This window comes from Camelus bactrianus, chromosome 4 (assembly GCF_048773025.1).
Source record: "Camelus bactrianus isolate YW-2024 breed Bactrian camel chromosome 4, ASM4877302v1, whole genome shotgun sequence".
Taxonomy (NCBI): Eukaryota; Metazoa; Chordata; class Mammalia; order Artiodactyla; family Camelidae; genus Camelus; species Camelus bactrianus.
This window is the reverse complement of record NC_133542.1, coordinates 33,352,995-33,367,514: the sequence shown is the minus strand read 5'-3', so window position 1 is coordinate 33,367,514 and position 14,520 is coordinate 33,352,995. Positions and strand designations below refer to the sequence as shown.

At 48.6% G+C, this 14,520-nt stretch overlaps 1 protein-coding gene across 4 annotated transcripts; it reads left to right on the top strand.

Moving 5' to 3' along the window:
- The first annotated feature begins 2,746 nt into the window (after nt 1–2,746).
- Nucleotides 2,747–14,080, top strand: DMRT2 (doublesex and mab-3 related transcription factor 2). Of its 4 annotated transcripts, XM_074361648.1 has the most exons (6): nt 3,897–7,283; nt 7,462–7,606; nt 8,347–8,915; nt 10,517–10,619; nt 12,234–12,314; nt 12,699–12,836. In XM_074361648.1, the coding sequence occupies exons 3-5, from the start codon at nt 8,391–8,393 to the stop codon at nt 12,287–12,289; spliced, it is 684 nt and encodes a 227-aa protein (XP_074217749.1). In that variant the 5' UTR covers nt 3,897–7,283; nt 7,462–7,606; nt 8,347–8,390; the 3' UTR covers nt 12,290–12,314; nt 12,699–12,836. The 4 variants fall into 4 exon arrangements, with proteins under 4 accessions (XP_074217747.1, XP_074217749.1, XP_074217745.1 ...); XM_074361646.1 differs by lacking the exons at nt 3,897–7,283; nt 12,234–12,314 and adding an exon at nt 2,747–2,901 and having other exon boundaries at nt 12,699–14,080; XM_074361644.1 differs by lacking the exon at nt 12,234–12,314 and having other exon boundaries at nt 3,935–7,283; nt 12,699–14,080.
- Nucleotides 14,081–14,520: the final 440 nt, after the last annotated feature.

The following is a 14,520-nucleotide window of genomic DNA, read 5'->3' as shown; positions in this document are numbered from 1 at the left end:
GGCCCCGCGCAGGGGGTCTTGGCATTTGGCAGTGCAATCCGCTGGGGACCACTAGACGCTGTGGGAGGATCAAAGCATTCTTGCGCGGCCTGAAGCACCGGGGTTGCAGTTTTGTTAGCCTGGCCTTACCTCACCAATAAATTTTCTGCAAAAGAAGGGGCAGGGGTGGAGGGCTAAGGGGCGTTTGGTGGCCAGGAAGTGGGGACAGGAGTTTCTTGGACCTGCGCTCCCGCCCCGCTAAATCAGTGTGAAGCAAGTGGCATCTCCCCTCAGCCTTCCCCTCTTCAAACTGAACTGCTTATCTCCCTTGTTTAGCACACCCGCCTGCTCTCTGGGGTCAGCCTTTTCAAAGAGTATTTCCATTTGGCTCTTAAAGTTTATGTAGCACTTTGTTATAGGCGGCGCGCCCTCAAGTTGGGCTTTCGTCTCTCCCTGTCCCCTCTCTCTCCTCCCCACGCACCTCCGTGGAATAACCTTCACACTAGCCTTTCCCATTTTCTCACTCCACCCCAAGGTATTTAAATAGTATGGGAAGGAACTTCAGAAGTGATCTGATTCAACTTGAAGACTTTCAGTTTGCAGAGTAGACAATCGAAGCCTCAAGGAATGATGGTGAGTAAATTGGCCCAAGGTCGAGGGATACTTTAGTTGGTAAAACCAGGGCTAGAACAGCAGAATCCCTGGAGAGTCTTACTACTTTTTTTCACTACTTATTTCATAGACAGAAAGAATCCCTGAACTGTCTCAAGCAGGTCAAATACTTTATAGAAGTGTCTGTGTTTTTGCCAGTTGGCTTCAAGACCAGAGCTTATACTTCAGTCACTTGGATATATGGATGGGTCACTTACTATCCATATTAAAGTGAAGACAGAGCCAAGTACAGTTTGATCCTCTCTTCTCAGCCACTTCCTTCCCCACCCCCAATCCATCACGACATGCATCTGTACTGTGCATGTCACACTGTTGGAATCTTCTACTAGGTTGGGGTAAAGCTTGACCATAGGGATGCTTCTGGTAGAAATTGGGAGGAATTCCTCCTGCCAACAAGGACACTTTTCAGAGAAACTGCTGTCGGCTAACAGCAAAGGAAATATTTTGTCCTTCCCCAGAGCCCAAACTCAGACCCCAGAGGGACCATATCATACAGGACAGAGCTGGGGAGGCCTGTTTGAGTCCCCTGGGAATTTTTTTTTACTTAAAAATCCAGCCATATAGACCTAATATGGAAGCCACAGGATCAGGGAAACTTGGTGATATATGAGAATCCTCTTTGTCACTTGAATGGATCCCCATTGGGTCTGGGCTCTGGGGAACTGCATCTTTTGTGAAACTACTCCACGTCCCCACCTTTTACTAGTTGACACTTTTTGGTTTTGTTATCACATTTTGGACTAGGATTTTGATAGGATCAATAACAGAAGTATGGGGGAACAGAAATGTCACCAAGATGTCAAAATCAACACCAAAGTTTGTTTCTAATTCTTTTTCCTCCCTCCTCTTTCTGTCCTTCTTGGACTTCTTCATGCCCTTGAACTTACTACCTGAATTACAGGAGTTAACATTTGTTACAGTTGTTAATATTTGAGAGAGAACTTGGACACCACTGAATTTTACTCCTCACTTTAGTCAAAGAACCTGAGGCCCAGAAAGGTGAAAAGATTGCCCAGTGGCTCCTCCACACAGATGAATTAAATTTTCACCATAGTGCCACAACACAAACACATTGCTTTCCTCTTCCTCTCTTAATTCCTCTCTACTTGGTAGTAGGACTATGGGGAAAGTATGGAGAGTGATTTAAGTGTGGATAAAATCTGCCCCCTGGAAATGTTAAGCCCCAATGTGGGATGGGAGTAGGGGTGGACAACTCCCAGGATTAAGGGTTTACTGTCTGGGTTAATCATGAGGCCCTCTGGGGGTTGCAGGGGGGCCCTGAGCAGGAGCTCTGTGTGTGCTTGGCTTCCTGATGTGGCAGCAAGCCACATGCCCTCTGATGGCTGCCTTTCATAGCAAGGACACTATTCCTGGGGTGGAACCCTGGTCCCCCTACAACCCTGAGTCTCTATCTCCCCTGACAGCCATTTGGAATGGGTATTGAGAAGTTAAGGAGGCCTGCAGTTGCCTCATCTCATAGCTGCTACTTGACCCCCAAGTGAATTGAGCCACATTCCCCAGAATGGAGGATGCAAGCTGCCTGGGGTTTGGGGCAGGCCGGCTGGCAGATCCCTCTACGTGCTAGCGCTGTAGGATTGCGTCACAAACCAGGCATCTGACTCCACATTGCGCTGCAAAGGGCACATTTTTGTTTGATGAATTGTGTGAAGACACTGAGGTGGAGGGAGTAGTTACTGTGGCCCCTTGGGTCCCACGCAGTCACTATGGAGCTGTCCCCGTAGCAAGCCCCGTGAACTTCTCTGAGATCCATTTTCCTCTCCATTTGTAAAATGAGGGGGAGTGGACTAAGCGCGTCCCTTTCTGTCACATATGCCTGTGATTTAAAGCCTGCTTCCCACGGAGGCGGGATGAGATCCCAGATCACACTGTCTTTTTTTGTTCAGCTTCTCTTTTTTTTGGACACGCAGAACAGGGAAAGGGAGAATTCTAAAGCCTCTCGAAGACAAGTTATCTTCTGCAAACTGCCTCATCCTCCCCACCCCCTCGTCCCCATTGCTTATGACAGGTCGTATATTTGCTTACGCAAAGCAAATTGGGAAATCGTATCTCCGCAATCCCATCTGGGATTATTTATTTCGCCGCGTCCGCAGCCGGTCAAAATTGTGAGACGATACAATGTTAAAAGGAGTTTACCGCGCGAGGAGGTGGATTGAGTTCTTTTTCTGAAGAAACCAGAGCCATAACCAGCTACAGCTCCAAAAGTCATTCACCAGTGCAGCGCTGCGTCAGGTGATGTAGCGAGGCGACTCAGACTGGCGGTGGAGGGCAGGCCTCATGTCCAGGCCTCCGCAGCTGGAAAGTCGGGCGGGGTCGGAGGAAATTGGTCTCGAAGCTCCCAGCCTCCCGCTCTTTGCAAGCCAGTTCGTTGGGTTAAAATGGTAAAACTAATACAACAACAACAACAACAACAACAACAACAACAACAACAACAACAACAACAACACACCCAAATACTGAATGTTCAGTGTGGGCGGGTCACCGAGCCAGCGGGTCTCCGCACATCATATCCTTTAAGGTTAACTCCATTTTGCAGTTGTGGAAAGTGAGGCACCGAGGGAGTAAGGATCCTCCAGCCAAGGAACAGCAGATCGGGCATTTTAAGCCCCCGTGTGCCAGGCCGAAAGGCGGGCGCTCGGCCTCCAAGCCATATTGCACTCGCGGAACCTGGGCCCCAAAACCCGCCCAGGGCCCGCTCCGCGCCGGGCCTCAGTGAACGCGGCGGGAGGTGGCCGGGCTGGGCTGGAGAAGCTAAGCGCCCTGGAGTCGGACCCCAGCCGGCGTGGCCACGCGGAGGGAGGCGGAGGGGGCCGACCGGCTGGGATTCTTAGCAAGGAATTGATGGGTCAGCGCGGGCCAACTTGAAACCAGCTCCCCACCACTTTTTTTTTTTTGAGAATAAAAAAGAAAGTCCCACCCTTCCCCCGCCTCATTTAGGGAGAGGAGACAGGAAGAGAAGGAAGGAGGGAAGGAGGGAGGGGGAGAGAGAGACAGAGAGAAACAGAAACTCCTCCCCGGTACCCGTTTTCCTGCCTTTTTTTTTTTCCTTCAGGTTCCCACGCTTGACTCGCTAAATGGGGGGGGGGGGGGTCTTCGCACCGCACGTGTCCGAGCTGCACGAGAAAGGGAAGGGGTGTAGAGTGAGAGAGGTTTGGGGGAAAGGGGGAGGGAGGCAGAGGGAGAAAAGGCCCCCCCCCCCCCCCGGCCCCACGCCAGCCTGCTCGGAGAGAAGCAAACCCCGCGGCCGCCCCCATCAAGCGGGACTGGCAGAGTCAACCGTGGCCCCGCTGCCTCGTAATTTACAAGAGGGACGCCGAATTGCACTTTGTAATTTGGTGTAGATTTACAAGCCAAAAGGACTTCTGTTTCCTCACCTAACAGGTCCTCAGTCACCGCCTGACCCCTTTTAGGAGAGGGACCTGGAAAAAGGAGCTGTATTCCTTGCGCCCTCCCAAGCTTTTTGTCAAGCTTGGGAGGCAGAGGTGGCTGTCCGTCTGTCCTGGGGCCGCACGGGCTGCAGCCGCTGTATAAAAGGAACGTTTTTTGAGCTCCTATTATGAGAAGACATTCTATCTTCATTATTACCGAGTCTTCACAACGACAGGCCAAGGAGGGCCATTCTCCCCATTTTGCAGATGAGGCAACTGAGATGCAGGGAAATAATTGTCCAAGATCCAGTAGTGGGTGGAACAACCATCTTGGTGCCCAGGATCTCCGAGACTCCTAATGCCTCTGAATACTTAGTTTACTAACCCGTTTGTGCAGTCGTAGACCCCATCCCCACCCAGATAATTTCTCACCTAGTATTAGAGTTCCTCAGACTTCCTGAAACTTGTCCTGAGATTAAAAACCTCTCTTCCCCCTACCCCCCACCATCTCACCTCTCAGCATTTGGTGGGATCGTGATTTCCTGTGGGAATTCAGGGCCAGAGAATGGAGTGTAGTTCAACTGGATCACTATTACAGCTGCATGTCCCCAAGTATGCAGGTGGTGTGCAGGGAGAATGGGACTAGGGTGGGTGGAACCTGGAGATGGGCAGGGAAGTCTCGAAGAAGCAGTGGAGATGTAGTTTAGATTTCTGATGAGGAGGGCAGGTGTGCAGTGGAAAGAACAGTCCTTGGCTCACCCACCTGGAACCAGGAAGCCCCATACCTCCAGTAAGTTCATGCTTTCTCCACCTTGAGCCATTCACTGCACAGAAGGTGAGCCTGGCTCTGACTTCTGAGGGCCTTGCTGGCTCCTTGTGCTTCTGGGAGCCTCCTCCACCCTTCTCAGGTGCCCACCTCCTCCCAACTCCTATACCCTGTCCTGGCTTCAGCCCCCATGGTTTACTGTACACAAATCCCACTTGTTTCCTCCTTATATAGCAGCTTTACAATTCCAACTAGTTCAAGAGCTGCCTATCTTATTTGTTTTCTGTTTAGGAAACAGCTGCTCCTGCCCCCTTTCTCCTTCTGTTCCCACCTATTTCCCCTTCTCAACCTAGTTACACCAAATTAGCAAACTTATTATTTTTGTGCCCCTCACCCTTCCCTTTTCCTACTGGTAACCACTAGTTTAGCAAACATTTTTTCTTGATCTTGTTTCTTAATATTCAAAATAACTAGCGAGGACTAATGATTTCATGTTTTCTGCTGCCTCCCCACCCCCAAGAAATAAACAGAATAAAAACCCAGTCTGCCAGTGTCTTGCACACGCAGCTGGCAGTGGTGGGGGCTTGTAGTTTGTTTACAAGTCCCTGGGCAGAAGCACTGAAATGTCCATTTGCAAAGGCAGAAATGTAACTAGCACGGGGAGACACAGAGGACAGCTGGAAGCGCCAGGTATTAAAATCAGAAGGAGTGCAGGTAAATAAAATAAAAACCACAAACTTTTATCAGTTTTTCTATCTTGCAAAGTTTGAGACTTAATAGCAGAGGCTGACCTAGGACCAAGGTGCTTACCAGTCTATAGCCCTCCCACTGCGTGACTCAGGCTTCCTCTTTGAACCTCAGTTCCGTCATTGGAAAAACGGGGATAATAACACACTTCTGCTTTGGTCAAGAATTCAAACGCTGTAACATAGATTAACAAGTGCCCATTGATGAGTATAAGAAACTATGCAAAAGGTAAAACTCACTGGTGTTAGGTGGTGCCAAATGGGACAAACGAACAAGTCTGCTTGACTGTCCCGCGTCTGAGCGCGCACAGTTCCTAAGCCGCCCTCAGAGAAGGTCGGAGCAACTCAGCCTCCGACAGGAATAAACAGAACTGTTTCTCTACTTTATTCACTGGACATCGAAAGCAGCTCTGGGGAGAAGAACTCGCACAAAGGGAAATCCCAGTGCCTGGTAACTTAGGGAAGAACTTTCTACGTCGACAAGGCTTTGGAATGTCTTGCGCGTCAGGCAGATTGCGTTACTTTCACAGTAGTAATTCCTAAGCTGCCTTGTTCCCACCTATCTGAGCTTGGTTAACTTCTAACTTTCAGTAATTTCCTTCCTTTAGCAAATATCTATTGCGACCCTACTATGTGCTCAATGCATTGGTACTCAATTTTCTAATCTGACTCCTATACCGATCCTAAGAGGCATTGATTATTTAAATGTGTTAACTAGAAAAGCGTCTGAGTTTAAATTTATTTCAAAAAATGAAATGCGGCATTGAATTAGAAGACTAATTCCTTCTTTCAGTAAGCTGGAAACGTAACTGTTATTAAACATTTACGTTAAGAGATTTTTGAGGGAGATAGTAGGAAGTCCCCCCCCCCTTATAAATACATTGATGCATACTAAAAAATTCTCTTTAAAAAGAGATTCATTTAAAAGATGTGAGTGAATAAATAGCACTTAAGTCTCTTAGTGGCATATATTTCTACTTTCCCCCAGATCAACTCCCAGTAATTCAGATAGCAGAAAAATATGTGACTAGGTGACTTGGTGACCTGCCTGTCTCACGGGCATGGTGAAAGTTAACGGCAACCACTTTGCACTTTGAGGATGAGTGGCGCTTGCTACAAAAGTATCTACAGGTTCTAAATCCGCTAACCCGGTGCCGTGGTGCAAGGTAACCACTGATTTATTCTTGAAAGAGAAAGTAGGATGCCCCCGTGCGCTTCCCTTATTTCCGCACCCAGCTTTGGGTTAATGATTGAGTCGCAGGCCGACTGGTGATGCTGATGACGTTGCCTTTCTGATCTCTGCCTATTCGTCTGCTCCCTTTCTTGAGGACGGCACGATTCGGAAGAATATGTCTCTGCTTTTTTCCTAGCCCGCAAGATAAATGGCGTCTTCGCTCCCGCAAGCGCCGTCACACTTCGGTTTTAACCTCGGGACAGACGACCCGGCTGCACCGAAGGCAGCGCAGGAGGATTCTAGCGGAGCGTAGCGGGAGGGGCGCGGCATGAGGGGCGCGGCCGCCGCCAGGAGGCGGGGAGCGCCGAGCCGAAGCACTCTGGCCAATCAGTGTTCAGACCGCCTGATAACCGGCCAATCAGCGAGTGCAGGGCTCGGGGGCCCGAGCGGATAATACTAGGAAAGGGAGCCGCGACTGGCGACTGCAGCGAGGGGCGCTGCGCCGCACGCAGCTACGTGCGCCTGCCCGTCCTGGGAGCCCAAGATCTGACTTGCTCAAGGTGGCTCAACCTTCCCGCCCAGCTAGGGTCAAAGGAAGCTGTAAACAGCCTCAGGGAGGCGAAGCGCCCGGGGTTGCGGAGAACAGACCGGAATTTTGTAGTCTGGGAATTGCGGAGCGAAGTCGCTGAGGATTTGACTTACCTTTTCCATCCTTCTTCTCCCCTACTCCTCATCCAGTGGGCTCCGGGCCTCCAGCTGCCAGCCCCCGGTTTCGTGGCATGGTGTGACGACCGTGATTTTTGTTTGCAAGCACAGCTAGCAGCAAGGTCCCAGGGCTGGATATCTTTTACCTCGGCTGCTTAGCCCGGGCCTCAGAGTCTTGGTGAGTGCTGTGATGTTGTGGAGGTGTCAGGGAGGGCGAAGACCGTGAATCACCTTTCCTTATGTTTTCTATTTAACTTGCATGTCTTGTCTTAAAGTGCAAATCATGACCAATATACACAGAGCTCACGCGGCTTAGCGCTACGTGGCCAGCTGAAGCATTGCTAATGCTGGACGTCAACTGCAACTTTGTGCCTAGTGCCCCTACGGGGCTCCAATGGCAGCAGAACAACTTTGGGTTTTCGTTGATTAAACCCGGGGTGTGCTGGGGTGGTACTTCGCTGGATCTGAAGGGGCCTTTGTGATCAGAAGGAAAAGAATTCTTCCATCGAAATTTTAATATTCATCATGGCCAAACTAGTTGGGTCTGGGGAAGTCCAACGAGTGACCTAGGCCAGTCTAATTGGACACAATACTTTTGTATGGGTGATCATTGCATTACCCAGGGACTTGCCCCCAAAGCGTTTGTAAAGCCAGAAAGGTCTGTAGTTAAAGGTCAGGTGTTCACAGAGCACTTAGAATTAATAGATTAAAAACCTTACTGGGTTGTGGATCCATGGGGGTGGGGGAGGGCAAGATACAAGAAATGGCATGTGTGGTCTGCATGTGAAGGACATGCAAAGAACTGGGCTCCGCAAGGGGTCGGACGGAGGTGGGCAGAACCGGAGCTCTGGGACCAAGGCCTGGGGACGGTGCCTGACGGCGGTCGGTGGCTCTTTGGGTCTTTTCGTGTCTCTCCAGAACGCAGGCGACTTAGCGTAGGCCCGGACGAAGGGTGGTGCGCCATGGCGGGCCGGCAGACAGGTCCCGCCATGGACTGGGAGATCGACGTGGAGAGCCTGGAGCTGGAGGAGGACGGTCGCGGGACGCCGTCGCCAACGCCGCCAGGGCCCACCCCGCCCCCCGCCGATGGGGACGGCGAGGAGGACGACGACGCGGAGGAGGATGACGACGACGATGCGGAGGACGAGGGCGACGGCGAGGAGGCGGGAGCTCCCCTCGGGGTGCCGGGCCGGCCGGAGCAGCCGGGTTTCCTGGCGCAGAGGCCTCCTCCCGCGCCGCAGGCCTTGCAGGCGCCGGCCGGGGCCCCGGAGCGCGGCGCGAACGCGGGCGGCGCTGCGGAGCCACGCAAGCTGAGCCGCACGCCCAAGTGCGCGCGCTGCCGCAACCACGGTGTAGTGTCCTGCCTCAAGGGCCATAAGCGCTTCTGCCGCTGGCGGGATTGCCAGTGCGCCAACTGCCTGCTGGTGGTGGAGCGGCAGCGCGTCATGGCCGCTCAGGTGGCGCTCCGGAGGCAGCAGGCCACCGAGGTGCGTACCCGTCGGCCGGCTCTCGCCCCGCTGAGGTGTCTGGGGCCGCCATGGGGGTCCGGAGTCCGAGGGGCAGGCTCCGCACACACCCGGGGCCCGGGCCTTGAGGTCCCTGGCACGTCCTCGGAAGGATGGTGAGGACACCTCTCTGGCCACGCTGGCCTGCAGAGGTCCAGGGTCCTAGGAGGGAGGAAGCCCTGGCCATCGCTGGGGAACTTGGCAGAAAAGATTGTGTATTGAGAAGCAGGAAGAGAGGCCCTGAAAGTGGTTAGTCTCATTTCGACATCATGAAAAAGATGTTTTATTTCTAGTTTTTATATTTAACATTTATTTTGGTGGTGTTCCGGGGAGGAGGACAGCGGTGGATGAAGTGCACGACGTCCACTGCGATGCTCGTCGCTGTATTGCCCTCGCTGAACGCTAGAAAGAGCCACGCAGCACGTAGTGCTACTCACAGCGCTTCCGCTGTCACGGGCCGTTTAGGAGAGAGAGAACGTGCTGCCTGTTTTACAGATGAGACCGAAAGTGTCGTGGGAAGTTAGCTTCTGGCCGTGAGAACTACCGAAGAACCGGTGGACGGATCTCTGCCGTTTCCCACGGTGGAGCTACTGCTGTGAGGAGAGCCTGGGTTTTCTTTAAGGGAGAGGCTCCTCCTGAACCTCGGACTGTCTCTGCAAAAGAGCGGTCAGAACGAGGAAGGCCGCGCGGGACACCTCCCAGATTCGGGGTGTGGGAGAATTTTTGATTTTAGTTTTAGGTGAGAAGGGGCTCGGGAGTGGGTCACCGTACACACGGGAGGCAGTGACCTTAATGGGAAGCCTCCCAAGGGCTCGGAGAGCGCAGGGCACTGAATGCCTGAGGCGGTCCTGGGCTGGCTTGGGCCTCGGCATCCTCCCATGTGCGGCGTGTCGCACTGTGGGCTCTGCGTTCCCTCAGGCTCCCTGAGGCCTGCTGGTTGGGATGCGGGCGTAGGATGGCGGTGCTGGAGGGAGCAAAGGTGGGGTCCTCTTGTCCTGCGTCACCTGCGGGCTCCGAGGGTTTTGTTTGCCTTCAGGTGCCCCATTGTCTCAGTGAACAATACTGAGTTTTTAGCCAGACCCGAAAAGTTTTGAGTTTTCTCGCTCAACTCCCTGCATCCTGTCCCATCCTTCCTACTGCGTGGAGAAACCAGCCCCAGGTCACAGGCCACTGTCGGATCTCAGGCACCTTGGGCTCTAGCCTGGGCTCTGAGGACGCAGCGGTCCGAGGCACATCTCTCTTTCACGGCTAGGCTCCTACCGTCTCGTCCACTGTGGGTTTCATCTCCCAGGATGTTTCCCCACTTCTGGCTGCAGGCTGGATCTGGGGTAACTCTAGAAAAGCGACCCCAGAGAAAGCTGGGTTGCTGCTCACCAGTTGGAGGCTTTGGACAGGTCGTTGTTCTGGAATTAAGGGATGCTGACGTTAGTTCGTTTAGAATCATTTTCACATGGGATAGGAAAATAAATACATTTAGACCAGGGAGAGTTGCTGATGTCTCTTCCTTCTCCCATCTCTCCTGTTTTTGTTTTTGTTTTCGTTTCTTTTCAGGGCATTATTGATTATGTTTCTTGTATTTACAGGACAAGAAAGGTCTTTCTGGGAAACAGAATAATTTCGAGCGCAAAGCCGTCTATCAGAGGCAAGTCAGGGCACCCAGTTTGCTGGCCAAAAGCATTTTAGAAGGTAAAGCAATGCAAAATTATCCTTTGACCTTTTAAACCATGTTCTGAGGAATTCTCTTTTTTCAGGCATGTGGTGTTTTCACAAACCTGTGAAGGAGCAATCTGAAGGAAAAATACATCTTACTGGAAAGTTTTGCTTTAGGAGGGAAATCAGGATGTGGGAAAATAAATCTTAACCTCCTGAGGTTTTTGTCATAGGTAATTTTGTCTTCTGCTTTGTAGTTAATGGGTTAACATGAAGTGCATGTGAAATTTGCCCTAGTGTGCGGGATGTGCAGATACACTGCCAAATGATCCCAGAGCAGATGTCCTGGAAGGAAATAAATTAAAAAAAAATCTTTAGTTGTATTTGGAGCTCAGTAGAGTGAGTCAAGTAAGGAGTTTAACAGCTACCCACACTAGTAAAGGCCTCTAGTCTGGGCAATCCAGCCTTTAATCCCACTCTTTTTCATTATACTGTTTTCCTCTCTGGATTATCTTCTTAAATTGCAGTTATTCAGCACTTCATTTTACTATTTTTTAGTTGAGATTGTAGAATCTGGAAAAGGTTTTGAATCACACAAGAGAAGTGGAGGTTGAACTTGAAAAGAATGAAGCCTCTCTCCGTGTGTTTGCTTTCTCTAAAGCCTAGGATGCACTAGTTTTTCTTAAAATATTACTGGTTTTTAAAAGCATCTCTGTATGGGTATGGAATTTATTTATTGACCTAATAAATAATATATTGACTAAATTCCACCATTGAAAGAAAACGAAAGTTAATATTTGTGGTAGTCACTGCTGCTTCATAAGATTCAGGTAGAAAAGCAGTTTTTTTTTTTTTTAAAGTAGACATTTGAATTTTGTTTTCTTGTTTTATGGCTTCTGAATTGAGTATTTTCTAGACAGGTTTTAAAGTTTGTTCATGTCTTACCCTGTGCTGTGTGTACTTCCGAACTGAGGATGGTTTCTTATGCATTCAAAATGAATTTGGTTACAAACTGGGTAAACAGATTTATAACCATAGGGACCACAGTGGTAAATTGAAATTGCGCCAAAGCAGCTTGAGAAGTGGGAGGACTAAATGGAATAGAAAATAAGTAAATAACTTCCTGGCAAAAATTTACCATAGAAATGGGAACATTAATTTTCAAATTTTATTTTATTTGCAAATGAGTATGATGGTTTTGTCACTATGTAAACACAAACATCACAATGGATTCTTCAAACAAATTTGATAGTGCTGAATGCTTGGGGATGATGAAATACTCAAAGTATTTTATGCCACCAGGAATTGTATTTATGTTACACTAATCTTTGTCTTTGACTTTGTCCCTATTCATAAAATGTATGATGATTTAATCTGTGTTCTAGTGATTACTTGTTCAACCATTTTTGTATCTGGCCAACATAATTAGTACTTGTGAAAAATGTTTTAGACCAGTTATTTTCAATGTAGCAGGGTATCTCCCACCTTTGTTGGTTTGTACTAAGAGTCAGAAGTAGGGGTAGGGGCCTGGTTAAATTGTTCACTGCAGAGTCTGACTAGTTAAAGCTCTTTTCAATTTTCTATACTTCTCTGTTTCCTTAAGTCTTTTCTCTTTTTCTCCTCACTAATCTGCTTTCTCTTTTTTCCTAGTTCTCCTTGGATTTTTCTACAACTGTAACAATGTGTACATAATGAGCCATCTTTAGAAAATAAAAGTGACGTCAGCTCTAGGTATAGATGTCTTTTTTAATAATGGAAAAAGATGACATGGATAGTGTTAAACTTGATTGAAATAAGATGAGCAGCCTTACCCCTTAATGTATAGGAGCCTGGGAAGAATATTAAAATTTCAGCCAGTAAACTAATGCCTGTCAAAGAAAACAAACAAATACGTAACAACAACAAAAAAATAACAAAAAGTTACATTATGGATATCCTTCCCCCAAAAGGATCTATTTGAAATTGAACCCATACTTTTGTTCCTGTATGAAAATAACAGTGATATGGAACTGTAAATAACTGTTCTGCCAATCTGCAGTGTTTCTTTTGCCTTCTGGATTTCCAGGTTTTTCCTCATTAGATGTTAATCTCTTTCATGTGCAATGCTTATTTTAGGCTACCGCCCTCTTCCAGCAGAGACTTATATGGGAGGGAGTTTACCGCTCCCTCCCCCAGTAAGTGACCGGATGAGGAAGAGGCGGGCCTTTGCAGATAAAGAGTTGGAGAACATCATGCTGGAGAGAGAATATAAAGAGAGGGAGATGTTGGAAGCATCCCAAGCTGCTGCCTTGTTCCTGCCAAACCGCATGGTACATGGTCCTGAGTACAACTCCTACAAAAGTGCCTACAGTCCCAGCCCAGTGGAACCACCAGGCAAAGACTTCTGCAACTTTTTCCCCACTTGCCTTGATTTAACCATGCAGTATTCGGGGTCTGGGAATATGGAACTAATTTCTTCCAATGTCAGTGTGGCCACGACTTACAGACAATATCCCCTGTCCTCGAGATTTTTAGTTTGGCCCAAGTGTGGCCCCATTAGTGACACCCTCCTCTACCAGCAATGCCTGCTAAATGCTACCACGTCAGTTCAGGCCCTGAAGCCTGGGGCCAGCTGGGACTTGAAGGGAGTACGACTCCAGGATGCACTCGGAGCAGAACACGATCTGATGCCACCAAAATTGGAGGGCTCTCTGGTGCTACCTCACACTCTTGAGGGCCAGACCCCTAGAAATGACCTTCAGGGTCACCTAGCTGTCCCCGAAAGGTCTGCATTCTCCCCACCCCGACGGAATTTCTCGCCGATTGTTGACGCGGACTCCCTGGCAGCTCAAGGGCACGTCTTAACCAAGATCAGCAAAGAAAGCACCAAGCACCCTCTACCACTTAAACATAATCCATTCCACTCATTATTCCAGCAAACTCTTAATGACAAATCAGGTCCTGAATTGAAAACATCATCTGTCAAAGAGGCCTTTGAAGAAGCCCCTAAGAAACCCAGAGAGTGTTTAGTCAAGGAGAACCAGAAGTACACATTTACAATAGATAGATGCGCCAAAGACCTTTTCGTAGCCAAACAAGTTGGAACAAAACTCTCAGTGAATGAACCCCTGTCATTTTCTGTTGAGTCTATTCTTAAGAGGCCTTCATCTGCCATCACTCACGTCTCCCAGTGAAAGGCTGCTTAAATGGAAAGCTGGATTTTCTGCAGTCTCAGAGGATTCTTAACCAGTCACTAATTTTTTTTTAAAGAAAAAAGTTAAGATGTTTGTATAAAGAAATTTCTAATGTAAATGATGGTGATTTAAAAAAATTCTATTTGTATGCATGTACTTTCCCTCAGCACATAAATATATTTAAACTTAAGATGGAAATTGCTTATGTGCAAATTGTAAAGTTTCAGGTTTTACCTAGCATTTCAAAAAGCAATAAAATTGACACTGTCTTCTAAAAGACCCAGTATTTGCTGAAGTAAATAGTTTCTTTGTCTAGGTGAAAAAGCTAGTGTGTTCTTTATTTTTCTATGTTCTGTGTATTTTCAAGGGCTCTTAATGGTTGCTGGGGGCCACAGGAGAATGCGTATAATGCCTTAGTTGTGCATTTTGGAGGCTATTTAAAATTAGCTATTCAAGACTGAGGCAAAAGTAACTCTAAGGAGAACATATGGAAGATTATTATGTTTATAGAATCTTCATTTCATGTGATTGGACAAAGCTGAATTAATTTGAACAGCAATCAAGTGTGATATCATTTATATGATGACGTGGGTTCTTGGAAGGGATCTCTCAACTCTCTGGGTCCCAGTTCCTTCCCCAATGGGGTTGTGTATGCGGGACCTCAGGCTGCCTTTCCAGGTTGAACATTGATCCTATGACTTTCAGGTGGCTGGGGGCCACAGAGCAGGTTCTCTTCTAAGGTGCAGTCAGTTCAAACCATGATG

Excerpts from the sequence above, each read along its gene's own strand:
- DMRT2 (XM_074361646.1), top strand. The coding sequence starts at position 8,391 with ATGGCGGGCCGGCAGACAGGTCCCGCCATGGACTGGGAGATCGACGTG. Across the intron at positions 8,916-10,516 it reads GGAGGCAGCAGGCCACCGAG|GACAAGAAAGGTCTTTCTGG; the intron begins GTGCGTACCCGT and ends TTGTATTTACAG. Across the intron at positions 10,620-12,698 it reads GGCCAAAAGCATTTTAGAAG|GCTACCGCCCTCTTCCAGCA; the intron begins GTAAAGCAATGC and ends TGCTTATTTTAG.